Source organism: Amblyomma maculatum, chromosome 5 (genome assembly GCF_055883805.1).
Source record: "Amblyomma maculatum isolate TAMU_Amacu chromosome 5, ASM5588380v1, whole genome shotgun sequence".
In the NCBI taxonomy this organism is placed as follows: Eukaryota; Metazoa; Arthropoda; class Arachnida; order Ixodida; family Ixodidae; genus Amblyomma; species Amblyomma maculatum.
The window spans coordinates 146,932,661-146,960,202 of NC_139348.1; the positions used below are offsets into that span (position 1 = coordinate 146,932,661).

General features: G+C 44.4%; 1 protein-coding gene across 2 annotated transcripts; it reads left to right on the plus strand.

The window, feature by feature from the left end:
* On the plus strand, positions 1–27,542 carry LOC146189874 (GTP-binding protein Rhes-like). Of its 2 annotated transcripts, none has more exons than XM_084604631.1 (4): positions 1–298; positions 20,652–20,886; positions 22,261–22,560; positions 26,275–27,542. In XM_084604631.1, exons 3-4 carry the CDS (start codon positions 22,357–22,359, stop codon positions 26,779–26,781), a joined length of 711 nt encoding a protein of 236 aa, XP_084460757.1. In that variant the 5' UTR covers positions 1–298; positions 20,652–20,886; positions 22,261–22,356; the 3' UTR covers positions 26,782–27,542. The 2 variants fall into 2 exon arrangements, with proteins under 2 accessions (XP_084460757.1, XP_084460758.1); XM_084604632.1 differs by having other exon boundaries at positions 22,322–22,560.

A 27,542-nucleotide genomic window follows, 5' to 3' on the forward strand; every position in this document is an offset into this window, starting at 1 on the left:
TGCTCGCGTGCACTGCCTGCTCACGCGCTCTGCTCCTCTGTTGCTGCATGCTCTTTGTTCAGCGTTCGTAGTCAACGACACCTACGCAGCTGTGTTATTTGCTATTGCCTCATCGGTGGTGACCGTGAAAGGGTGAAAAACTGGTGGTCGTCTCCTGCTGCGGCGCAGGGACAATTACGTCGATGCTTCAGTGAACTCGCAAATTTAAAATAACGACAGGGAGTCGTGTGCATGCCTTCGCTTGACACTCAGTGCGTCAACTCTGGCATCAAGTATAGAGGAGCTAAACTACAGACCGGTGAGTCTTGCTACACGTTGCACTGATCACTTGTATTTGTCACCTTATTCCAAATATTCAATGCCACAGTGGGCGACGAAGAGGTACAACTTTATTGCTTTTGTTTTTTTTTCTGCGTTAGAAGAGCCGTTTTCGTTTTTGTTCAGCAGTTATCTATCCTAATACCATGGGTGTCGAAAGCTACATTAATTCAATTGTGCAAGCTCACTTTCGCTTTATTTGATGCACTTAATAGAACCGAAAATATAAGTGTGCATTTCAGAATTCACATGTTGTCAGCAAGCGTGCCATCTCCGCGTTTACAGCAATGTTTCAACCCATGTCGGTGTTTACAACACTTCGGTAAGCCTTACATATTTAGACCATTGCAGCGCTTTGTTGCGTTGCTTATTCATATGTTTATTAGCTTTTTCTGACGTTTTCATAACGACGAAATTTGTAAAAGTTCAGCTTGCAGGATTTACAACATTGCTGCGTTACTTATTCATGTTTGTTAGTTTAACTCTCACAGCTTCGTAGGGTCGAAATTTGTAAAAATTTGTCGTGCTGAATTTAGACCATTGCTTCGTTACTCATTCCTCTTTCATGGTCGTAGGGATGAAATTTGCTATTTTTGAACTTCCAGAACGCACCGTTGCGGCAACTGGTAAAGCGTACTTTGGGGCTCGGCTGTTTGTTTCGTAGACGACATTATGCTTGCGCAAGGGTTACTCTCGTATGGTAGCCGAGCGTAAAATTTTAATGGTGTGTCTGGAGGAGAACGGAGGGGGGGGGGGGGGGGGGGGCGACGGTTGATTGAATAGAGTGCATCAGCCACCGGGTCTTTCCTAAAAAGAAACCATAAATGTCGGAGCACTACGCCACGAGTGTTATGCTTTTTTCACATATAATTTTTTCTTGGGCATTTACCTCCGCACATTAAGAACACAATAGCGCTCATATGAAACGCGGTGAATGACCGTTAGCTGAAAACCCGGTAGGTCTGACGGTGAATAGGCTGTCACTTGCAGTTCCTTTGTCTGTAGAGCTCTAACATGCTGTTTCCAGGGTAATCGTTACAAAAAAAAAAAGGCCGAAGTGTTATGAGCTTTACAATGACACACTTGTAAGTGTTGCAAACGTTCTACTCTGAATGTTTAAAGTGAAGCAGGGCGGATCTTCTCTACTGTCGGTCAGTTTTGAAATAAATACACATCGCTAAGTGGGCGTAGAAATGGAAGTATTCGCCGTCGCCCGCCTATTATAGGGCAGTCAGTAACCTCTGGTGGTTGACTACGTTCTGAATGTTAGGTTTGTTGTCGCATGTGTTACAAAGAGTGACAAATTTGTGTACTTACATTTTATTGCATTGCCCCAAAGCAGTGTTGTTATAAGAAAAACGTGAACCCCACTTAAAACACCCATCCTAGTTGGGTACCATTGTGCGACGCATGTCTTTACGTTGATGTTAGTCATAAAACAACCTCATAATGAGGCCTCCGAGAACATGTTCTCACAATTTTTGTTCTTAATCTTTGCTTAGTGTCTACCCTTCAATATACGTCCTGTGCTCTTGATGCGATAAAATATAAGCTTTCCACAAATGCTTCAGATTCGACAGGCTTTCCACAGACACCCTCACAAAGAGGAAAAAAAGGGTAGAGCAAGAAACTCTATCCTTTTTCTGCTCATCAGCTCTAGAGAGAAGTTAATGACGATTTCTCGTACACAATCGTTATATTCATCCACTGGGATGCAATCGTACTGAATCTGACATTTATAAAAAAGTTTGTTGTTTGAAGTATCTTTAAATCAATCATATTTTGAAGTCGTACAAAGTTCCTCTTCACGCTTTGAATATGACTCTTCTTCTTAGGCCATTTAAAAACCTGCATATCGAAATTTTTGTTTACGTAGGGCCTCTCATGAACAGGTTATCGAAACAAAAAAAAAATAAAAATGTATATTAGTAAGGTTGAAAGTTGGGCGAGTTGAATCTGGTTCATTTAGAAGGTAGGTTCATTGTTGGTAAAAAGCCAGCGAAGAGCGGTAAAACTACGTAAGGAAAATTAGATATATCTGCAGATTCAACAGATAAAGACAGTGTGCAGGGAAGGACAGCGGTTAAATGAGAAGCACTCTCTCAACATCACAACGGAAAGAGTGAAAGCCGGAGCTAAAAATAAATCTGTCTCGTGCGTGATGCCTTTTGAAGAAACGCCATATCTTCTGCCGAATTTTTAATGGTTAATGGTAATACACCACACACACACACGCGCGCGCGCACCCCCCCCCCCCCCGCACATGCACACACACACACACACACACACACACACACACACACACACACACACACACACACACACACACACACACACACACACACACACACACACACACACACACACACACACACACACACACACACACACACACACACACACACACACACACACACACACACACACACACACACACACACACACACACACACACACACACACACACACACACACACACACACACACACACACACACACACACACACACACACACACACACACACACACACACACACACACACACATATATATATATATATATATATATATATATATATATATATATATATAAACGTTAAGGAGGTGACACACGGTGGAAAAAAACAAAAAACAAAGTTTTGTTTTTTCCACCGTGTGTCCCTTCCTTTAGGTTTATGTCCTACCGAACCCACTCGAGCTTCAACCCCCTCCCTATATATAAATATATATATATATATATATATATATATATATATAAAGTCACACGTGGTGAAGCAATAGGATGTATTGACTTTTGGGTCGCGGGTCCGGCCTTCGTCGGAGAGCGTGTTTTTTTGAACGTGTTCTCAACCAAGGCCAAATAATCCCCTTCTTTTTCCTATACATACATAGCAGAAAACCGAAGGGGAAATGAGGGGCTCGTTATCATACAATATAAAGAAGCAAAGGCAAACGTAGAGGGAAGTTATAATTTTTTTGTGTTTTGTAGTTGATCTTGACCAGAATTAGTACTTATTTACATATACCTCATTGGGACTGTAAAGCATTATATCATCACTATAGCCAAAGAGCGAGTTGGTGGAACATACTGAAAGAGAATAAGAGTAAAAGACAACGACCGGAGCAGAAGAAACACAGAACGAGCACTAACTCATAACTCCTCAGCGCTCCTCTTTCCGCTTTTTGCCCTTCGACACCAATTTAGCAGCTGTCCGTGATTCAGCGAATGACAATTTGTTATGACATGCCAGGAAGCTGGAGAAAGGCTATTAAGCAGTTGGGTACGAAGCGTTCCCCATAATTCTGACAAACGTAAGCGCTTACTAGAAGAAAAGTCATTAGATAACGGTCGCTCATTCACTTGAAGTATTGGACTTGAGTAGTTACCCGAATTTGGCTTCCCACTTACTGTAACTATCTGCATGTCGTTAAATGTCCCCATTAAACCTACGGTGAATAGGACCTTACACTTCAATATCAGGTTTCTTCAGTTCCTTCACTTTCAATCTTATTTATTCCGTTTTGGGAAGATCATATATGGTGAAAAAGACTAACATTTTCTTTTCATTTTCTCTTAAAACATTCTTTAAATGTCTTTATGCGAAACAATTTTTTCATCTTGGCGGAACCTTTATAATAAAGGGGCACAGGAGATGTTACTTCAAAAAAACATAATGGGAACACCGTTCCTTCCAGGCTTTACCAGTTGCACGTCAACTAACACGTGTTCATAAACAGCGCTGTCGTTCCATTCGTTAACGTTCCTTTTAGCACACCAACCAATTAAGGGCCTCTTCTCCGAAATTTTACCATATTCCAGGGCTATCTGTGACCTTCTAGTCCCTGTATTTTAGGCCTGAAAATTCCTAGCCTCTCCTGTGCCTTGATGTAGAGTGGGTGAAGATGATGTTAAGAAAGGAGATATTATTATGGGAATCAATATTGCCCAAAGTAAACAGAAGCACGCAAAACTCTACGAGCCCTCTTTATTTTGATTGGCTTTAATCTGATTCGGAAAACCTTATAAGGCGCTAGTACCAGCTTCAGAAAAAAAAAAAAACCGTCTCCTTTCCGTTTCTTGCCATTGATTTCTGTATTACTTCGCATTTATAATTCAATCTTTACACATCACACTGGAATAGATTCAGTTTATGGTGGCGTCCTTAAAGGAACCGCATTTTAGCAATGGAGGCCAGTAAGCCAGGAAGCAAAACTTCTATTCTGAAAAGGAAGCAATGAAAAGAGCAATCTAGCAAACATTTGTGAGCCTTAGTAGGTCCACTGCTCGCTAGGAACGACGAGCGCTGTTCCTGGAGATGCATCGGGATAGGGCGTGCATAGTTCATGCTTTCGTTACCAAATAAAAGCAAGTCATCAACAGCGCCCTTGTATGCGATGATCCAGCCAGAAAAGAACGAGTTTGCTGCTTTTACTTCCACTTCTGTCATCGCCCTTGCCTCATCACTTGAAGAGTACCTTTATGCTGAATGCATTCCGACAGCCGTATTCCTTGACATCAAGGCCGCTTCTAACTGTTTTTCATCATGCATTTTTTGCAGCTTTGGCAAATTTCGACCTCGAAGGAAAGCTGGACAAGCAGATTGGACACTATTTACAAGAGCGGAAAATTTTTATGGGCACTCCAAACGGCCTAACTCTCTTTTATGTAGTGGAGAGGGGGGTAACTAAGGGAGCTTTGCTCAATCCTCTTCAATTCAATATAGCCCTCGTACACATAACACCAAACCTTTCACGAAGACTGCCCATAACAATGTAAGCAGATCACATCTGCATGTGGAGCGTGTCACGGTCACGCTATATTACCGAGCAACGTATTCAGGGAGTGTTGCGGCACATCTCGATGTACCTGGCTCCACGAGGTCTTCGCCTCTCCCCATAAAATAGTGTAGCCATGCATTTCAAGATAAAAACAACAGCTAGATATCCGCAATTCCTAAGCGGTTGGTCATTACCCTATGTACGATCTCAGCGATTCCTGGGCGTTATGAATGACAGTATTCTCTCTTAGTCACCGCCGTTTAAAATTCCGTGAGAGGACCGCAGCAACTCCATAAAACTTCAGATTCATGGAGGAAACATGGACGGGTAGCCGCTGCTAATCAGCTTGGAAGAGCATATCGCAAAAGCATAGCGCACCAGCACTAAACCGGTTTTTCAGCAAACCCTCTGAAATGAGAAGTAGTAACATTGAAACGGGCACTTTGGTCCAGTTGAACTAAATGCTACCCTGGTGCACTCAACAGAGGCAAACATATTTATATTGTGCGCTTATGTTTATAAGTTCTTAACATGGGGGCCACCAGCGGCTGTTGATGGAAGTTGATAGTGACCTGAGTTAGCGAAAAGCTTCCGTTGTTATTAGAATTGAGAGATTTGACTGAAAATGCCAACTACCACATGGGCAGTACTGCCTAAGCAACTGAAGAAATGTATTGGAAATCCTTGAAAATGATATTGCTCTGAAGTCTTCATCTACCACGACTTCTACTGGCTTTATAAATCAGAACATTTCACGCAAATACTCAAAAAAAGGATGATGTCAGTCTGATCATTCATGCGGAAGTGCTGATAAAATCATCAAGATTATAATATTCTCAGTACGACGCAAAAACCTCACGCAAAAACTCATGAAGAACTAAAGATGTCGGTATGATGAAAGAGCAAAATAGGTAACCCGTTCTTGATTAATTATTTAAGGTTCACCTTGATAACATCATAATAGTATCAGAAATTTAGTATTCATTTCTGTAAGGGATATAAACCTACGTACTGGTCCATCGATGCCCAATATAAAACGTATGGTGCAAAGCACACCCTGTCTTCCGGTTTCTTACTAACATTTCAACGCCAAGTTAATGCACAGGCTATAAAGGTCCGTTGCAACCTTTGTTTCGGCTAGTGTGGGATCGGATTCTACCGCTGAGTGGCTTAAGAATGAAATTAAAATGTGCACGGGAAAGCTTGCAACCGGCTGCTTAAAGGGCTGATTAAAGGAACTCCCTTCATGCAAGACGCTCAGTGGCCTATTTTGGAGATAATGTGAGCGCCGTGCGCCAACTCTCACCTCTTTTATCTGTAGAGACGCATCATTATCATCATTCGCCGCTGGTCGGAGTATCTCGCGCTGTGTGCCAGGTGATCCTGAAAGGACAGACATTCATTGAAGTGCTGTCTTACAGGACATTAAACGCATTCTACTTACCGATTTTGCTTCCATCAATAAGTGATCTTGGTGATAGCGGAAAGAGTCAATGCATCGAGTACTGTTTCAGAGATCGTGTAAGACAAAAGCATGCTATATATAAAGAAACCATAAAAAAAAGACAAGAATGCTAGAAAGCGGAAGTATTGCCAGGAATTCGTAAAGGATTTAAGCCTCGCCAGGACAAAAGATGTCCCTAATTATTTCAGCCGCATGCGTATAGAAATCAAGTAGTAACTAAAGAGCACATTGCAATTTATAATTTGCCACCTAAACTCTGCTGAAAGTGCAGCAACCATGTATGATTTGGTTTTTAATTTCGCCTTCGTCTGAGGAAGACCATCCACGAAATTTCTTGAACCATTAAACTTTATTCTCTCCCTCTCTCTCTGTCTCGGTACCATCCATCGAGAGATAAAGGCTATTAACGTGGTAGACGCTAAACGTCTTCATTACTTTCATGTGTAAGAATGAGAGATAAAGGAAGAGCTGAAAACTTACTGCGACTAAATCTATCGCGTCGATGTGGTGAAGAAGCTAGCATTGTTAAACAAAGATAACGAAAAAAAGATAGACCGCCTAGAACACACGAGCCAAGGGGAGAATTCGTTCTGGTTAACCGGCTTCTATCCAACCACTCCCCTTTCCTTTTTTCGCCGTCAGGTGCCAGGGCTCAGAGCACAAACTAAAGCAGCCTTAATCCGCCTGTCAGGGAAGCTACCACTGGCTTCAATCGGCTTACATTTTTTTCCCCAAGGCACCGCATAACTCAATCTCTGTTCTTTCGTAGTGACGCCTACAGACCACGTCGATAAATACGTTCTGGTTAAGAGTTAGGCCTGCCAAATACTTTTAGCGTTAGCGTCAGCGCTTGTAGTTTCGCTGAGGCATGCATTCGTGGTTGTAGTTCATGTCGGCTTGCCTCCTAACTCGTCTAGTTTACCGACCAGTCCGTCGGCTGCTTTCAGGTTCCCGTTGTGGCAAAACATTCCTCTTTGTTGCTATCACAGAACCCTGTTTTCCCCCAATGTCTTACTTTGCGCGTTGCTTGCCTCTAGTTTTTGTTGGTTGGAAACAGCTTATCCTGAATGGTTGGCGCCCTAGGCTGTCCATCCTCATTTTTGCTCGTCAGAAAGAGCGTTGTTATCTCTGTGCTCTTTATTTCTAAAAAAAAATGTTTACTATGCATTCTGCATCTTTATGTGCCAGAGTGTAGCAGAGCTTTTTCAAGGATGGAAGGGTGAAAGTGGACAGGAAGCAGACACAAAACCAACGGCGATATAGAAAACACATTAAGTGTGCCATTTCTGGTGGTCGGTGCTGAAAAGCGAAGACCACGGCGTATTTACATGCGTAGGCGAGAACTGAGTACCTTAATTTTACCTGTGCATTATACAGAAAGAATACTGTAAAATATTTTCTCTCATTCCATTCCCCTTCTTTCTCATCGAGTGCTTCCACGATGCGTCTTGTTACGAGTCCAGCGTGTTATGAAAACAATACCCTTTTTGAAGTCACATCGCAACAGTTTCTGAAAATACTTTTATGACGTACTCTAGAATTTTTTCTGGTAGAGCGGTCTGCAAGCAAACATAAAATATCACGAATTAATGCGGCCATATGGATGTTATAACGAATTGATTCGGCTCAGTATGTTTCGACATAGTTGTTTGAAGTACTCTAGTTCTTTTGTTTTGTTGTTTTGCGCGACAGAACAGTAGCAAAAGGGATCAAAAAGGGAGCGGAGGGCGGACAGAAGGGGCGACGGAGAAGTAGCCTTCTTAGGGCATTTTAAAGGGTGCATATTGAAGTCATTTAAAAACACTTTTGTTAACATCCTTCGAGCAGGGGGCCGTTTCTCTGCGTTTTCGCAGTGCTGAATCACCAATCGAGTGTAGGTGATATCGCGGGTCGGTCATTGACTCCTTTCGTATTTACTGCAGGGTCATGAGAGGAGGCAACGGTTCGTGCGTGAAGGGCGGCAACCTGAAAAGGACACGTTAGGCTATCCACACATGTGTCTCCGCTAAGCTTCGAGGCGTGAAAGGAACGGAAGCTCCAAAATGTTTAGTATTTGGAAGAAGAAGCACTGCATATGGCTGCTATCTGTAAATTTCGTTCTTCTGACCATCACAGCAGCTGCCATTTCTCAAAAGCTTCACAACAAATATCAACAGCCCGTGTTCATCCCCTGTAAGGGAACGTCGGAGATGTCAACATCAAAGGCCAGCTTTTGCGCTGCCGTTGTCGTCACTGTAAACAATCTCGTAATTTCTGTGAATTGGCCCCTATATTAGGGACCACAGCCACGAAGTGGAAAACTAAACATATCCATCGTGATTCATTTATTATCTGCGTACAGGCTAATGCTGCCGCTCCTCATGCCAAGAAGCACTCGATTTCCCCGCCTCCCCACCCCCTCCCTCCTAGACATAAGGCAATGAAATGCGGGATATGAGTAATTACTATCAGCAGCAACCACAACGGTAAACTATGCGAGTCAAATTCAAGCCGCTGGAAAGTACTACTTTATCTAGTTCGTTTAAATGCCCTTAAACCCCACTGAAACAACGTTCCTGCAGCAAAGCGAGGCATTAGTTTATCGTTTAATTGGCTGTTCTCGTTAGCTGGCCTCAGCTAGTGGCAGTTGAGATTTACGCTGTCAGGGTTCATGCAACCGTTTGGTGGCGCCATCTGTGACCGAGATTATGCACTATGTTTGCGTCCTTCTCGTGAGGTGTTTGTTTCGGAAGTGCTCGTTTGCTGTGAAAGTAACGTATAGAAGCTTTAATACACATTATGTTTATATTTATTAATTTCTTAAGCTCTGGCTGCCGTGAATCCGCAACAGAAATCACTTGAGTGCCCAATCATGGCGTGCCTGCCACGTACACATTGCAATATTACTTGGAAAGTGAAGCATCAGCGCAAAATTGATTGATTTTCTAAGTGTTTATTCGACCAAAGTGAGGCTGTTGAAGGGTGAGGGCATGTCTTGTATAATATTATTTTGCCGCATTCCTTTCCTGATGCTTTCTGGCTTTTGTATTTTTGTTCTGTTTTTTAGAATACGTTGCTAGAGGTGAAATATTTCTCGGATTATTGCGTCTGGTTTAGCAGGTATGCGGACATCAGCTGTCTAATAACAGTTGAAGTAAAATATGGAGGTTCTTAAAACGAAAGCTTAACACTGCTTGCTACAGAATGTCACCTGTTCTTTTCTTAACACATCCGCAAGCGCTTCCCTCAAGGTATGCTTTTTTCTATAAAACACGTTCCATGCTCACACCATGGACTGAAGAAAGGATGCAAACAAAAAAGCGCATTTCATTTATCTTAGTACGTGTCGGAAGAACTGTGCCGAGAGTTTAAATATCCAAGCATTTGAATGCATCTGCATTGTGACAGCATATCGATACCGCTTTTCGGTCATAGTCGCTTTGGTGGGAGCTCTCGCCTTGTATCTTACACACAGCACAGCATTCTAAAGAAAGGTAAATAATGAATTAGAAATAAACTCATGTACCTATTTAGGTATTTTAACAGTGCTTGTTGGATTCATCTCCAGGTCAAACCTGTACCTTTTCGCTCTACATTAAGGTCACGATCATGACTCACTGATGACTCATAAACGAGAAGTTAAAATTTTTCCTTGCGTTAAATGTCCATTTAATATGGATAATATAGGTAAACGATTTCAAAGATTTGTTTCGCAAAATAAAATTGCATGGAATAACTGATTTATTCCAATGCAAAAATAATTTTAAACAAAACATATAGTTTCGACGTATGGCAGTTTCCTTCCCTATAAGCATTGCAGACATGCACTTTTTTGAGACCAGTATCCCGGAATGCTTCGTTCAAAATGCTAGTCCTGCTTAGCTGGAATAGGATGCAGCGTGCTCGACATATTAAATTAATTGCTTATTTTTCTTTATACTAATTATGCGTTCTTTGCTAAGCGTTCACTTTTTGAGTAGTACCATATGATTGCAAAACAAGCAGCCGAAATCTCTACGAAGTTGGTTATAGCGTCCGAAGAACCATTTTCTTTTTTTTTTGTAGGCGATAATAATAAAATATACCTAGTAGCGCGTTTTACCCAATTTATTTGAGGATCACAGCAGGTTTAAAAATACTGCACAATTTGGCCTAATTATCCTGCGACCAGTGTAGCCCACTTAAACGGTCGACCCCAGAATGTCCTCAAGAAACCCCTTTATTGACATATGACACAGATAAACACAAAATATTGAGAGGCAATAGTAATCATTCAAATTCACTCCACATTCATTAACTCAACAGTTTTTTATTGACTCGCACATCTTTATAAAATATCTAGTCGTTCATCTACCTAAAATCTTTTGCGGACCGACGCACATTGAAGACCTGACCACCAAAGCATCGAGCCCTCGACTATCTAAACCTAAATCTACACAGCGCACCCGCCTCTTATCGCAAGCGCGCATATTTAACTGTCGCGTGCATGAACTAGAACATGCGCCTGCCATCTTGTCGTCACATCTGAAGTATCTACCCCAATCCGTTTTAAAGCTGTTTAAAACTGTGCGGTACGTTTTATTTCTTTTCATTACAAACGTAATTCCAGCGGGCCTAACAAGAAGTCATCCTCATGGCTTACAAGCTTACAAACCCGTAGCGATATCGCCCTTCTTTGCTAACTGCAAAAACTAATTTACAGTCGTCATGCATCAACATTGCCACTTACATTACCGACTCGCACCTCCCACCACCTAAAAACAATCCACGTTTTCAGCGTCTATTCTTCCGAACACAGGCATTTAGCTTCTCTGCCCTAAATCGTGCTATAAAGGGTTGTAATAGTCTTTCAGGACACATTGCTTACATAGCTCACCCACTGACTCAAAACTGAATTGAACGCCTTCCTGCGGTCAGAATAACTTGTATATTATACAGCGTTCACTGTGTGCAAGTTGACTTCGTGAAATGCAGCTAACTACTATATAGTGTTATAATCACATGCGTGTTAATATTTTACATACACGCTTTAATAACTGCAATTTTCCAATTGTTTATTACTATTAACTTTTGCATCTCCAAAACAATATATTTTTTGTTACTACAGTATACTGTAATCTCTCCCCCTCACACATTGTTCTATGTTCAGAGCCTGTGACATATTTAAAATAAACAAGCAAAACTACACATGAAATATTTTTCTCTTAATATGCGACGTCTCTCGTGCTATACGCTGCTCGGAAACAGAATACGCCAGAAATATCTGTTAAGTATGAGTCTGTGCGGTTGGTCTGAGACAGCCGACTGCACAAAAGGTGCGCCATGAACTGCAGCTCGGTAAGAGGTCCTAGGCATAAAAAAGGAAGGCACGCCTACTGCAGTAGCTCCGTTTCTCAAAAATGTACGAACGACAGGGACTCGCTCAATCTTTTTCACCTCTCAAGTGCATTGTCCTCATGCTATGGTGAAAATAATCAACGTCACAACGTGCTTTCTATGTGCCATATTCTTTCAACATGGCCCTAGCCATTTATATTCTTTCACAATAGTCGAGGTCCCACCGTCGCTTGCAAAGGCATGCCAAGAATGCGTCACCGATAAAAAAAATCGATACTTCTCTTGTGCGAGCCCCAAAAATGTGAACAATTTCAACGTAGTACGCGCCAGTGAACAAGCAACTATAAAAGCGTGTGCAATATGACGTCACGCTATTTTACACCATGGACATCTCGGTTTCGAACATAGGTGACGTCACGCTTTAAAGGCGTCATGATATTGCGTAGTTGGGCAGTGCTGCACAAACGAGGCCACCTTTTTACTCAAAAAGAACACCGCGCTTGCGTACGCAAATGACGTCACACTTCTCTACTCAGCGACTCCAGGGAGTGTATGGCAGGCCGCGTGCCCCTTACAAAAAAGCTTAATGAGTTTGTGATTAAATGGTAATTACATTCCTCATCATGCACATTAACATTTCTATACATTTTCTTGATGCATTTTTGATGAGTTTCACAAGAAAGTTGGCCACCGTGTTTCTGGTTGGTGCCTAATGTGTGCATTTCTTGTGTGTTGTTCATGAGTGTTGACCAATGAGCACTTTTGGATAAAAAGTAAAAGCTAAAACGTAGCGAAGCAACTCAACTACATTAAAAAAAGCTAAAAAAAAAAAAAAAATAAAACTAAACGAAAAAAAAAACTGCACCTCTGGCGCGATTCGAACTCTGTACCTATTACTCCGTAGCTTTCTACGCTAACCACTCGGCCACTCGGGGATTTTTTTTTTTCAGTAACAAAAACCTTTATTTACACATATATGTACAAGGCAGCAACTCAGCCAATAGCCGAGTGCATTGATTGCTTCTAGTGTCAACGTCGGCCATAGGAAGCGTGAGGGGACATTAAGGACAATAAAAAATTATGTCCAGAGGTCTGGCAAGAAAGGGTCAGAAAAAGTGTAACATATAAGCCTACAATGAGCCGCCACTAAAGGACAAAGGGGGAAACCAGAAAAGTAGAGAGAAAAACCCACACAAAAAAAAAAAAAAACGCCACTTGTGCAACGCAGCGTGAAGCATCAGCGGCACCCAAACCGTTCGTACTGGCGTGTCTTGAAGACCATCACAGCGCGGCAGCCTCGCTGTAGTTCCTCCTGCAGGTTTTCGTCGGTGCCAGAGGACTCCAGTGCACTCACTGTCCACTCTGTTTTGTCCAATAGGTGCCGCCACGCTGGTTTCGGCCAACGCACGCACTCCACCACATCCACGCGCGCACGCCAGAGGGCATGCAACGCAAGCACTATCACAATGTCTCGAAGTTCTGGTCGATCACAAGACGCGTCGAGACACAAGAGCCCTGGCCATGTCACTTCGAAATCAGTGGCGAAAAATCCCCTTACTTCATCCCAGAAGATGTGCGCCGTGTTGCATTCCATAAATACATGTTGAGTGGTCTCCCGTCGGCCACACAGGAGACAGTTTGCGCCCCATGGTAGGAAGAAACCCCGCTCTTCCTGACGAGCTTTCACGGGCAAAACTCCTGTGTGGAAACGAAAGAAGAAATCCTTAGAGCCTGTTGGAACGGGCAGCTTCCTGACTCGCTTGAGGACATCATTCTTGCCCACCCCTATGGGTGGTTGTCGATATAATGGAGGTTGCAGAAATTGTGCCAGCAAGTCCCAGTAAAGCTTTCTCGGTTTTACTGCCAGCAGGTACTCCCACGAAAAAAGCCCTTGCAGCAGCGCCAGGGACTGCGCTATCTCCTTGTAGAAGGCTGTGGCTCTCATGCCGTTACCTATTGGCTTAGTTGTGGCCAACCAAGGGGCCAAGTGCGCCGAGCCTAGATACTGAGTGGCCGCGCGAAGAAAATTATCCTTTTGGCTTCGAAAGAAAATGAGCCTTTGGACTACAAGTTTAAGTTCCACGTTCACTAAGCCCAGTCCGCCTCGCTCCATGCCCCAGAAGAGATTGCTTCGGCGCATGGGCTCTGCCGTAGAGCGCCAAACGAAGACTGCCCATGATCTGTGTAGCCTACCCACGGAGCCCCTGTCGATTGTGGTCACTCTGGCTGAGTATAGTACCGCCGGGTAGACCACCGCGTTGCATACATAGGCTCTCGTGAACATGGCTATGTGTCTCGGCCGCCATGGGTCTAGCTTCCTTTCAGCGGCAACTAGTTTGGGTTGCCATCTGATCATGATCGCTTTGCTAATATCTAGATTAACGCCTAGATATTCGTCAATTTTTTCGGTCCATTCTACTCCAAAGAGTTGGCGGGGCTTCCCTCTCCAGTCTCCCAACCAGGCGCCTTGCGATTTGTTTAAATTTAATTCGGCTCCAGAAAATTGACAGAAGGAGTTTGCCAATCGAATCACCTCCCCCACTTGTTGTTGGGAGGTGCAAATGAAGGCTGCATCGTCCGCGTATGCGAGGACGCGCAGTTCTTGGCCGCCAAGATCTAGACCCTTGATGGTTTTAGACGCAAGAACCATGCGACATAGAGGTTCCAGATACAAGGTGAAGAGAACAGGCGACATCGGACACCCTTGTCGTACTGATCTATTCACCTGTATCGGCGCGCCTGGTATACCGTTAAGGACGATTGCAGTACTAATTTCAGTGTAACAAATTTTGAGCCAATCTATTATGTCGTCACCTACTTCGCACTGCTGAAGGAGAGAAAAGAGGAAAGCCCGGTCAACCTGATCAAACGCCTTCCTCAAATCGATCTGGAGAATGGCCAAGGGAAGGAGCCCCACATCCGCCGCCTCGCGGACCGTCCTCATGCGATGTAAGTTGGTATTTATGGAGCGCCCTTTGAAGCCGCATGTTTGATGCTCTCCCACCACAGTGCTGAGGGCGGTCTCGAGTCGACGAGCGAGAGCTCTAGCCAGAATCTTATAGTCCGTGGAAAGAAGACTGATTGGCCTGAAATCGGCTACGTCGGGGGTTGATTCGGGGGAAGGTTTCTTAGGAATCAGGACTAAATTGCTGCGCCGCATAGAAGGCGGGAGAAGTTTTCGTTTCCTTATATCCGCGAACACCTCCGCTAGAATTGGGCTGAGTTCACTTCTAAAGCATTGGTAAAATTCGGCTGTTATGCCGTCCGGTCCGGGTGACTTATTCTTAGGGAGTTTTGCAATTACGCGCTCTATCTCGTCAGCAGTCAATGAGGAGTTTGTTGCCTCCCTAATCTCCTGAGGAACTTTGGGCAGTTCGCTCAGGACTTCGGATGGCACGGGATCCAGCGGTTTTCCAGCCTGGAAAAGCTTGCGATAGTATTCATCGAAGGCCTGCGCCACCTCGCCATGCCCTCGCGCAGTGGTGCCGCTGTTAATAACCTCCCTTATAGTAACCCGTGCAGCCTGCTCCCGTTCGAAGGCACAAAAGAGCTTTGATGGCTGCGCCTCGTACTGGACTCTTTGCTCTCGACTGCGGACGAGTGCGCCCCAATAACGCCGTTCCAGTTCTGATCGAAGTTCCTCTTTAACTTTCCGAATGTCAGCAGAAAATTCTCCCGGCATCTCTTCGTTGGCCTCGACAAGGCCCTGAAGGGTGCCTGTGAGGTGCCGGATTTTAGCTTTAGCGGACGCGGCAATGGTTTTAACTATTGTTTTAAATAACTCCCACTCTACTGCATTAACCGGTCCAGACTTAAGCCTAGCAATATCCTTATTTACTTTATCTAAGAACTCTTCGTTGCAAAGGATAGTCGAGTTCATTATCCATCGTCTTTCCACTGTTTTTCCTGTTCGACATGTTAAGGCACCCAGCACGCACGAGACCAGGCCATGGTCAGAGAAACACACAGGAGTGACGGTGTAGCTGCGGACGCGCTGGAGCGCCTCACCGCAGACATAGATGCGATCGAGGCGAGCCTGCGCTGTGCCGCGCCAGCGGGTGTAGCGCGCAGTCGATCCCGTTCGTCCGAGCGCCACGTCCACCAGGTCAGAATCTCGAAGGACCTCTCTTAACACCCGCGCCGACGCATCCACACCGCCTCCCCCGCCCGCTCTATCACTCGTGCTGAGTACGCAGTTAAAATCACCTCCGAAGTATACGATTCCGGGGACAAGAAGAAAAGGACGGAGAGATCGAAAGAGCTCGGACCGTGCCGTTGCCTCATTCGGGGCATAGACACACACAAAGCGAGTCAGCTCCCTCCCCACAAGGGCATCAACGAGACAAAAGCGCCCATCCTCTCCCAGCTCGCAGTCAACAATGGTGACGTTATCTTTTTTCCTAATGAGAATGGCGGTGCCTCCTGCCCTTGATGTCGTGATTGTATGGAAACACCAGAATTGAGCTCCAAAGTAACGAACGAAGAATTTAGCATCGTCCGCACTGGAAATTTTGGTTTCTTGTAAAAGAGCAACGTCAACGCTGTTTTCATTAATTAAATCGAGAAGCCATCTTTTCCTTTTTGTTTTTATAAGGCTCACCACGTTAATGGTGGCCACTTTAAGCGACAGCTGGGAGGGATCCATTGTGGGGGGGAAAGCTTACCGGACATGTGGTATGCGGCCCCCGCTACCGCCTACCGAAGTACCCCTCTCCACCTCGCAAGGGTGGCTGGCGGCTGCAAGGGCTTTTCTCGTCACGCGGCGGCCTTCTCTCTTCCCCTCCTTGACATTGGGCTCGTCAATGGCATCGGTGGGGTTGGTGTTGGTTTTGTCGGACCTGTCGTCTCTGTTTCTTTCCGCAGTTCGCCTTCCTTCCGTTGTCGTTCCCTCCGTGTTTCCCCCTTCCTCTCTCTCAAGTTGTCGGCGGTCCTGTTGTTTAGAGACCGGCTTATCGGATTCCGGTCCCTGAGGCCCCTCGAGGTCGAACTCGTTCGAGAGGGCTGCAGGTTCATCGACCTCCCTGATCCCAGTGGCATCTATGGTGCTGGGTTCGTCCAGCGTCTCGGTTCGCTCCTCCTGCTGCACGGCGGCCGCTTCCGAGTTCGCGCTGCTGCAGGCCTGTCCATCAGGGAGAGAAGGAGACCCAGCCTCTCCGGGATTTGGGGTCGCTACTTCTTGTGGGGAAAAAATGGAGGCTTCGGTAAATGCAACCGCCGGACTTTCGCTGTCTGGTGGCGATTCCATGGTAGTCGCAATTTTTTCCATGTCCTCTGCGTCCATGAAATCGTCCAATGGTTGCTTCGCAACCCCCCGCTTCGTTCTGGCTGCATAAGACTGCGTGCAGTCTTCCTCGCGGTGTCCGATGGAGCGACAGGCCTGACACCAGGGAGCTTTGCACTGCCTGCGTAGGTGTCCGGTCTGTCGACATCTCAAACAAAGCGGCGCTCTGCCGGGCACGGAGATCAGGACCGGGCAGCCATAGATAGTCACCTGGTGGGGTATCTCATCGAGTGATGTCGGTTCCCGTGGCGCGATTTGAACTATTCGCGTGCTTGAACCAATATGCTCCAGGCCCGGGCGGCGCCACTTTTCGCGTCGCACCCCTTTCACATCACCGAAGCGCTGAAAATGGTGTATTAGCACCTCGTCTGGGATTTGGGGCGGGATCCAGTGGACTTTCACATCTTTCTCCTGCTGATTTGGATTAATAACCAGACATCTGTTGTTCTTGACAAATATTTCGGCCTTAGCACTTAACACTTCCATGTCATGTGGAGTCTTGAAAGTGAGCATCCAAACATGATTAAACTGGAAAACTCCTAGATTGGTAACAGTCATCATGTCAATGGATTCCGAGAGCGCCGCCGCGACATCATCGATTTTGTATGGACGCACAGATGGATCACAGTGCAAGAAAATAGAGTTTTCACTCAGCTTGCCTGTTGGTAGCGTTGGCAGCAAAATCCTGTACTCCGGGACGAAGGCAGAACCATGGGGCGCCGGGGAAAACTGGTTTGGCGCGTACGCGCCGGCCGCTCCTGAGGAGCCCGTTTTCTCCATGACCTCTCCCTCCGAGTGCGACGGGGAGACTCTGGCCTGGTAATGTCGGTAATGTATTTGCTTCTTATGTTTCGACTGCATTCATAAGATTTGGACATAATGTTTCGAAGCATGTTTCGAAGTGTACAGACCATTGCGGCTGCTCTAACAATTACAACTTCTTGACCACTAGAACTTGCATCTAATGTTCTAGATACCTATGCGCACTATTTTGTCCACTGCAGTCATTTTAACATGTCGAGTTTGGCATCGCTGGCAAATTTATCAGCGTTGGCTCTTCGGTGGTTGCTACCTTGGGCGTAATTTTCGCTGAACACGGAGCTGTAGCACGAACCTTTAAGGAAAAAAAGTGCGAGCAAGCTTCAATACCGACAAGCGCAGAAGCGCCAACACTATTTTACTAGTAACTAAATCTTATTTGCATCTAAACGTTTCGGGAAGCGTTGCGATGACTGAGGGCTCGGCTAATCTATACGCAGAGCAAGAAGGAGCTCGAAAGCTTAAGAAACACGCAAAATATCATGCATTATAAAGAAGGCATTGCTTCTCGTGCCCTGGTCGCGCACATGCTCCCAGGACGGTCCAGTTCCGAGTCAACGCACGGCTCGGGTTACGTCCGCGCGTCGTCGTGGCGCAGGCCGGTGTACCCCTGCTGGTCTCTCCAAAACGGCCTGCTCGCAGGTGCAAGGAGGCATTGGAAATGAAGCGGCCTTGCGTCCGTTAGCTTGGAGGCGGTGTGGCAGTGCGTCGGTTCGCGTACACAACAATATCCTTGCCCGTAACACCCTCAAGCATATTGTCCAACCGCAGCACCCATTCGCTTGGCAAGAAGTGATTTGCAATGGCACAAACACCCAAGACGCAGGGTGTAGCGTGTTTTGAATGAAACAAATGTCCAAAAAGTTGTTTTTGTTTTTACAGTGCATGCTAAACAGAAATGAAAACATAGTAAAGAATATACATTCGCTTAGTGATGTATAATTTCCCTCATTTGAGAAAGTCAATGTATTTCCACATTAGCTCCTATACAAAAATACTGTTTTGTTTCCCAAGTACAAAACTTCTTGCGTAATCTCAAATGAAAGTCTGTTGCGGATCTCATGCCGCCGAGCCTTTTTTAAATATCCATCATAATCCACACTGATGAAATTGAAGCAAAATAAAAGCAAAAAGCAGAATGGCTCAATGTGTGGCTTGAGCAACACGCATTTTCTGCGGACTAGGCCAATGTAAATATTTTTCTTTTCATTGTTATAAGCGTATTTATTTTAAATTTCACCTCTCTGCTTCTACGATTGGTTTTTATTCGCTTTGTTTGTTGTATACCTGTTCAATCGTTCTCCAAAGCCATGGCTATTATAGTATTGTGAAGGAAAAATGGTATACAGGTACAACAAATAAAACTGTGAAAACCTTCTGGCTGTTCACCGTCGGAACGCTAGAGCAGCGACCGTGGAATAATTAGCTGGTCTTGAAAGCACAAAATGTCTGCGGTTCTTAGAGACGTTCATGACATGAGCTTATTATATAACCTTCCTGTGCCTTTTCAATGCTGTGTTGTAATAGTCGAGCACGGGTGGGCAGCATGTACGGGCCGCCGCAATTGTTTACTTAGCTTCTGGGGAAAAGCAGTATATGCAGGTGTCCCAGCTGCGTCAGCCATGTGCCTTCGTTTATGCTTCCCTTTATGCAGTGGTTGTTTCTGGTGTTCATCTACGGACTACAAAGGGGATGAGCGCTGCGTGCCTAAACTTGCCGTATTACGCGCACCATCAAAAGGCCAAACAAATATCGCTGCAGGAGGAAAAGAAACGATGGCCTGTGGCCACTGAGAAAGAAAAAGTTAAACACGTTGAAAACGAAGTAAAGACAATGAAATTAAATGAACACCTTCTCAGGCAAGCATAGATAGGGCTGCAAGACGAAGAGGAAAACATTGAGATGAAATAACGTTCCCGATTCCCTCTGCAACCTAGCGCATAATTTTCATAGTCGGCCTGTACTATCTAATTGTTCGTGAAATCTCCCGAAATGTTGGGGAAGATTTTATTCCGCATCATTATAAAGCAAATATAGTGGAATGCAAATTGTGAAAAACCATGGTGCTTTTTAAGTTTTTTAAAGGACTCGGTGTTGAGTTCTAGACTTTTTAGGCGTATGCTCTTTACCCCCTTTTACTATAGATCTCCTGACATGTGATGGACTCCTTTTCTTGGCATTTTCTTTCGTTTTGTTTCCCTTTGTTATCCTCCCCACGTGTAGGGTAACTTACTCGGCATCGCCTAGTTAACCTCCCTGCCTTTCTATTTTATTTCTCTCTCTCTCTTTATTCATGGCGTAATTCTGACGTAATTTGGCGCGTGTAATTTGACGCATTTGCAAGTCTTGAATCAACTTTTTTTTTTTTTTTCACAGTATGGACAACTTTGTGCGTTTCGCTTAGGAACTGTGGAGTTACGCACACAGTATTCTGTGTTTTCGTTTCGTAAGTAGGTTATACGTAGGAGAAAAAACTGGGAAGACGAAACGTTGCTTTTATATTTGTACCACATATATCATTACTTGTATTTGCTCTCCTTCCAATCCGCAGCTTATAGAAAAATGCGCATTGAGCCTGCACGTTTCGCTCATGTCGCCTCGTATTTTGGTTCTATTTTTATCTTTAATCTTGTTTCGGTCTTTCCCTTTTGTTCTCTCGCCTCCTGAGCGCAGCTGCTTCTGTTGACCCGTGGACGTTCTTCATCGCTTCTGCGTGCCCACCCGCGCTAGCGCCCTGCATTCGCTCGTGAGCTTCGGCCTCCGTAGCTGTGTTGACATCACGCCGGGAACCGTTGGAGACGTTCAGGGACACAACGAATCTGCATTGTCCGCGAGCTTGCCTGCGTCGATGACGGTGTGACGCTGAGTGTAAAGAACACACCATCCATCACTTCCCTCGTGCTCAAAGGTAATCTTCAAAGCACTGCTTCAGCTAGAAAGAATATAGTGCGCGGAGCATTGGAAAGGCAAGACGACCGAAGGTGCAAAGGCAAGCGGTCTCTAGAAATTACTGTTTAAATGATCATTAAGCTTGTAAAATATCTTGATGGGCGATGACACCGAGCGCAGGGATTTATTGCTAGATAAGCTCCTGCGTTACAGCTTTCTTTGCATAGTATGTATATACAACATTCAGAAAACGTCTAGGTAATCGCTTTTTCTTCTTCTCGAATCATGAGTATAAAGATGCCTCGGATACTTCTTCACGGAATAACTCTTCAAAGAACAGTCTTCTGTTCTGCGCTTTCAGAAAAAAAAAAAATCATTAATGCGAGTTGGAAGCGTGACTCCCTAAATATGTTGCAATCATCTTTATATCTAATTTGCTTTTGAGGTTCAACGTTCGAAGCACCATCGACCATGAGGAGCGCCGTAGACGACAGCTCCGTAAATTTTGATCACTTGCCTGTTTTTTTTTTTTTTTTTTTTTGACGTGCACTGAAATTGTATAGTAGAGTAGTGCTCTGCCTTTTACCTCCATCGTCCAAACCACTGTGCCACTGCGGCAAGACTGTCATGTAATTTAAACTGTTTTGTTTACTTTAACCTCTCAGAAAAAATACATATGCTGCTTAGCTAGGCAGTAAGAGAAAAAAGGATACATTACGGCGCATTAATATAGGCAGATGACGATGTACGTCAAATGGGATATTAGGAAAGGAAGGTGCTTCTCAACTGACCGATGGCCATGTTAGCTCTTTTTTGTATGTTTGCTGGGCAGCCATATGCAATTGGACTGCGTTGGTTTCGGCGAAAATGCTTGCGAGGATATGTATGTACTGTTTGAAAATAAATCACTGTAGGCATAGTGAGCAAGATAGTTATAAAATGGGCAGAGACCATATATTTCCATGCATTCAATGATATATGAAGAATGTGCTCACAGAGCCAGAAATTATCCTTTTCAAAACAAATTAGTGGAAGTCAAAACGAGCGTCTGAAAGAAAGTTTTTAGGTTGGTGTTTGGGTTTTAACGTCCCAAAGCGACTCAGGCTATCAGAAACGCCGTAGTGGAGGACTCCGGAAATTTCGACCACCTGGGGTTCTTTAACGTGCACTGAAATCTCACAGCACACGGGAGCCTAGCTTTTCGCCTCCATCGAAAAGCAGCCGCCGAGGCCGGGATTCGATCGCGCGTCCTTGGGCACAGCAGTCGAACGCCCTAACCACTGCGCTATTCTGGCAGGGCTCGAAAGAAAGTGACTTCTCATCAATCTGGCGAGGTTTCTTTAAGATATCCCAGCGCTGCCTAAATGCTGCCATTTTATGCATTTATTTGCAGAGTAAAGGCTGCTTCTCAAGTCTCTTTTTTGGGGAACTTCATCGACAAGTTTGGTTCGCAGTCTCCTTTCCTGGAAGAACAGCGCAAGGGACTATCATGCCTGGCACAAGCCAAATGCCTTCAGTGTCGGCCCTACAGCCTCCACACGGCGAAGGAGGTCAACAAACCCAAGGTGGCCACCCAGCCAAGGACCATTACCGGGTGGTGGTACTCGGAGCGGCCAGGGTGGGCAAGACAGCCATCGTGCACCAGTTCCTGTACGACGAGTTCCCCGTAGACTACTTCGCCACCGTCGAAGAGGTGAGCGGCTAGTGCCCGGCTCTCTACAAAACAATGCTGCCTGTAGGGAAGCGTAAGTGTGGAGAAAGAGAGCTTCAAAAGCTGAAATGACTTGCCATCAAAAAACAAAGACGATAATTAGAAGCGTGAATTGCAAGAAAAAAAAGAACGCGTAGCTTGAAATTATTTTAAATCCGTATAATGTGGACGCACTTCTACTCCAATAGCATCCCGGGCCACAGAAACAAAGGTGCCAGTATCGTCCTTTTTTCTCAAACGTTCTTAGTAGTTTTGTCATTGAAATTTCATTTTGAGAACCTCATTACAGTCTCGCGAAGAAACCCGGCGCAAGATTTCGTAACTTGCAAATCTATATTACGATACATGGGAACAGGCGATAATGTCCATTCTGCGCAACAGGGCATAAGCAGCCATTGGCGGGATATTTCTGTAATGTAAGCAATGTCCGTTAACTTTCCGTATTATTGTAATGTTAAAGCTTCGTTTATTGTTATTTTAGACCCTGAAAACGGACCTGAGCTTGCATCACCTTTCCTATTTGACAGGCCAAGAATATCTTAATCGATTGACTCTGAAAACGAGCGGCAAGGCTGAGTAGGCAAGCTGAAAGGAAGATTGACCATTTCGAAATTGTCTCACAGCGCAATTCGAAAGTTTTCTGGTCAATTCGTTTTCTTTGGAAAAGGTTCTGAAGCACTGAACTAGGATTCGTGTTTGATTTACAACATTTCGTTCGAATTCTTCCTGACTTTTGGAGCTCCCTTTTTTATCGCTTTAAGCCGAAGAATAGCTCGTTAACATTTTTTTCTTCACCTGAGACCTCTATCTTTACTTCTCTATCTCATTGATTTAAATTTTGTTCCGCGTTGACAAGGCCTCACTGATTTTTTTTTTTCATTCATTGCTCAAGTTTTAAGCCAATTATAGTGTAGTTTGACTGAAGGTTGGCGGGCAAATTTTAATCTTTTCGATCCTTTTCCTAGGCAGTTCCACAGCCGGAACACATCTCGCCCCGTCGCGTTATACCATAGCATGATTCGTACCTCCGGCGACGATTGGCAAATAAATTCTGTCTGCTCAGTCCTTGAAAGTGCAGCTCTCTTTCCGAACAGCGGATTGATTGCAAGCGCGTTCGAAGAGCGTGTTACGTTTTGAAGCTTTCTGCGGTATTTGTTCGTTTTTTTTTTTTGTTTTTTTTTTGCTATATTCAAAAGAGCGAAGTTTTGAAGGCGCAGCATGCCATTTATTTTCAGAGTGATTTTATATCGCATCATAGCTATATAGCCGTCATTAATTTGAGCAAAATTTTCCCTTTGTAGGTTTTAATATTCACTTCTCCAACTATAATGCTCTTCTCGCCTATGCCTGTACATTCGGTTTCAAAATGATTCAGAAAAAAATTGAGACGTTTTATGCGTCGAGAAACTCTTTCTACAAAAGGAAAAAAATAGAGGCTGTTGAGTTAAATAGGTTTCTTCGCAAAAAAAAAAAAAGAGAAAAAGATGTGGTGTACGTGTGTAACGTCTGAAGCTTTAGTTTCTTCTTACCATGTAATAGTACTAATACATCTGTATATTCGCGGCTCTGGGGGCAACGAACATGCGTGAGAGAGAATAGTTTCTAACTTTTGAAATATTGTTTTTAATCGGTACTTCGTTTGCCTTTGACACGAAGCAACATTGCTTGAGCTCAACATTGTAATATGACCTCAAATAATAGCAATGTTTTATTATATTTATTTTCTTTTTGGTTAGTAACCGCTCGTTTCCCCTAAATAAGTTTTAGATTCCTGAGGTGAAAGTTTACTTGAAAATTATACTACAAAGCGAGCAATACCTTTAGAGCTTTTAGTCATGGTAAGCTCTGGCGACCGATATTCTCTATCGGTTGCAAACATCAAATTGCTGCCTTCTCTTACTCAGGAACTCTTTTCAGATGATTGGCACAACCTCGCTGTACATATAATCCGCGCCGTGACGTCCAGAACAAAAGTACTGTTTAACAGTTTTAGAGTAGATGTTAAGCGAAACGGGATTAAAGGCTGGCTGCGGACAAGCAACAGCCCTGACAACTAATCTAACCATGCAAGTGGTGCTTCTGTGACACACTTCCAGACCCAAGGCTAAGGTTGAAGATGAAGGGGAGAACGACGCCCTAACGAGCTTTAAAGGGCGCGGTCGTTATCGAGGCAGGAACTTCGGTACTTTGCTGACGGTTTGTACCGAGGCAACCAAGCGAGATACAAGTACAGTTTACTTCAGCAGTGCGGTACCGTCAGTCAAGTACTAAGCCATCTGTTAAGGGAATCTTACTGAACTTGCCCTTGTGTAATCTTGGCACAGCTGATTTGTACACAATTGTTTTTATTTACGTTTATTTCTGAAAACACAACATTTCGCAGCATGAACGATGACGTTGTTGCTGATGGTATTTTAAACTTCAAAAATTATAGGCTTTGAGGTCAGGCAGGCCAAACGTCACGCCATAGCAAGCCAAAAAACTAGAAGATGGCTGATTCACATCATACATTTATTGATTCCACACTCCTCCTGCTATTAATATTGTTGTTTTGTTTAGATCTCAACAGCACACGTTCATTAACGCGATTGGTTAGGACCATCGGCGGCTAACATTTTATTCTGTAACTATAAACGAGCAGAAAATAGAACAAACCGTAAGAAAACAAATATAAAACTTTAGGTTCTATAACGGAGATGTTTGAAGATGAAAATTGTTGGTGTCTTGAACATTTCCTTGGTAGTAGATAATAATAAAGAAGACACTACAAGCATTAAACGGGTATTAATTTGGTATTAACCGCCAACTTTCAACTGCAGACTACGTACTAATGTTGCTACAAGAGATAGAACAACCACAGATGACCGGCAGAAATCGTTTACCTGATTTGGAATTTTCAGCTACCACTTAAACCTTCGCCTTCTTCGGGTCTATTACAATACCTGAACTCCTGCAAGGTTATAGATGCCTGCACGATATGTAACGGTAGTTACAGGCTTGACTTTTTGGCAGAGTCGAAATGCATTTTCGGTGCTCGCACAGTACAGAACGTTGAGTTTACCATTTTTAGTACTCAAACTCAACCTTGCAACATCTCCATCTGAAAATACATCGTGTTTTCGAGTTACTGTACCTAGAAGTCAAGGAAAACGCACTGTTTGAAGCTAATAGGATGAGGTAAACACAAATAACTTGATTTTTATTAGTTTTCTAATCTTCAAATGCAAATAAATGCTCATAAAAACCTTACATGCAGCAATTTCAGAGACACGAAAGTTTGACGTTGGTTCACTTTACATTCAAACTGAGCACAACCTAATTTTTGGCCTGTGATGACTGTAGCGCCGATTTTGGCAGTCTATTTTACCTGAGTATCTGACTGGTAGAACGGCTGAATGATTTCGGCGTATGGGTATTCAGCTGAAGTTAGCGGAGATAAATTTTATATGCGATAGCCACATTTTGCTGGTGGCGGAATATAAAAGCGCTTCTGTGCAACGCGATGTCGATCACCGCTAAAAAAGCTTGGGTGGTCGTAATAAATCCACAGTCCTCCCATATGGTCTTCTTTATAGCCGACATGCCTATTGAGGAGACCAAATATCACGTACCTGTACCTGTATATAAGCCTGTACTAGATATTCGTATACAAAATTAGCCTACTCCAGTCGTTTTCTTTTTTGGTTCTATCCGCAGTTCCACACATGCCAGTACGAGCTCAACGGCGCATCGCTGACCCTGGACATCGTCGACACGAGCGGCAGCTACCCTTTCCCGGCCATGCGTTTGCTGGCCATCTCGACAGCGGACGCCTTCGTACTTGTGTACGCCGTCGACGATCCGGAGTCGTTCGAAGAGGTGCGCCGAATCCGCGACCAGATCATCGAGCAGCGGTCGGCCAGTGTTCCCTTGGTAGTGGTGGGCAACAAATGTGAATTACCTACCAGCGTACGCCGTGTGAGGCGAGAGGTGGCTGAGACCATAATCTCCATTGACTGGGAGCACGGCTTCGTCGAGTCCTCGGCCAAGGAAAACATCAACATTCTGGGCATCTTCAAGGAGCTGCTGGTGCAAGCTAAAATACCACAAGACCTCAATCCCACTGTGATTGACAAGAGGCGTCGATCCCTTCCCGTCTTCCCGACCAGCCCCCCGATCAAGAACAAGTCACTGCTCAAGAGGAACAGCTGTGCCGTGTCATAACTGTGCGGACGAAGCCATTGTCCAACCTGTTTTACCGTGACTTGAACTAACCGAGTGCTAGAAATTGTGATGTTTCTAGACCTTTGACCTTAAACATAGTGCGATGTCTGTGCACGGTAAAGACACCCAGGTGATTGAAATTTCCACAGCCCTCCACTTCGGCGTCTTCATAGCCTGAATTCCTCTGGGGCAATAAACCTCATAAACAAAACCAAAGCAGCAAACGATAATCCCGGCTTTATAATAATCAGTGCCACAGAATGCACCGCGATCAATAACTGCTACGCATCCTGTACTGCACTCTTTCAGTCAATATATCAAGGTGGGCTCGCTATTTATGATAGTCACTCTGCTGTCGCATTTGATGCAGTCGCATTTGATGTCCTCTATTTCTTCGGTGCTGATAACCTTTCCCACAAAGACGTGGTACAGCGGTAGCGATGTACAAACTTGAAGATCAAAGAACATCTCGCACTTTGAATTTGTTGAATGTGCACATCCCCGCCTTAGATGAATATTCCGCCAGGCCCCAGTTTGACTGTCCCTTAACTTGTACGCCGCATAGCACTGTAGGAGAGGGTAAAGTTTCTGGAGTGCACATGACCTACATAAGGCGCGCGCCTTGTGAAAAATAAGCGCCTTTACGTCAACATGAAGGATAGCAGCTATTACACGTACAGAAAGACGAACCTCGAGTGTCACATATTTGTCTCTTCTGACTCATTAGCTCAATAAAAGCTAGAAGACAGCAAGCCTCCATT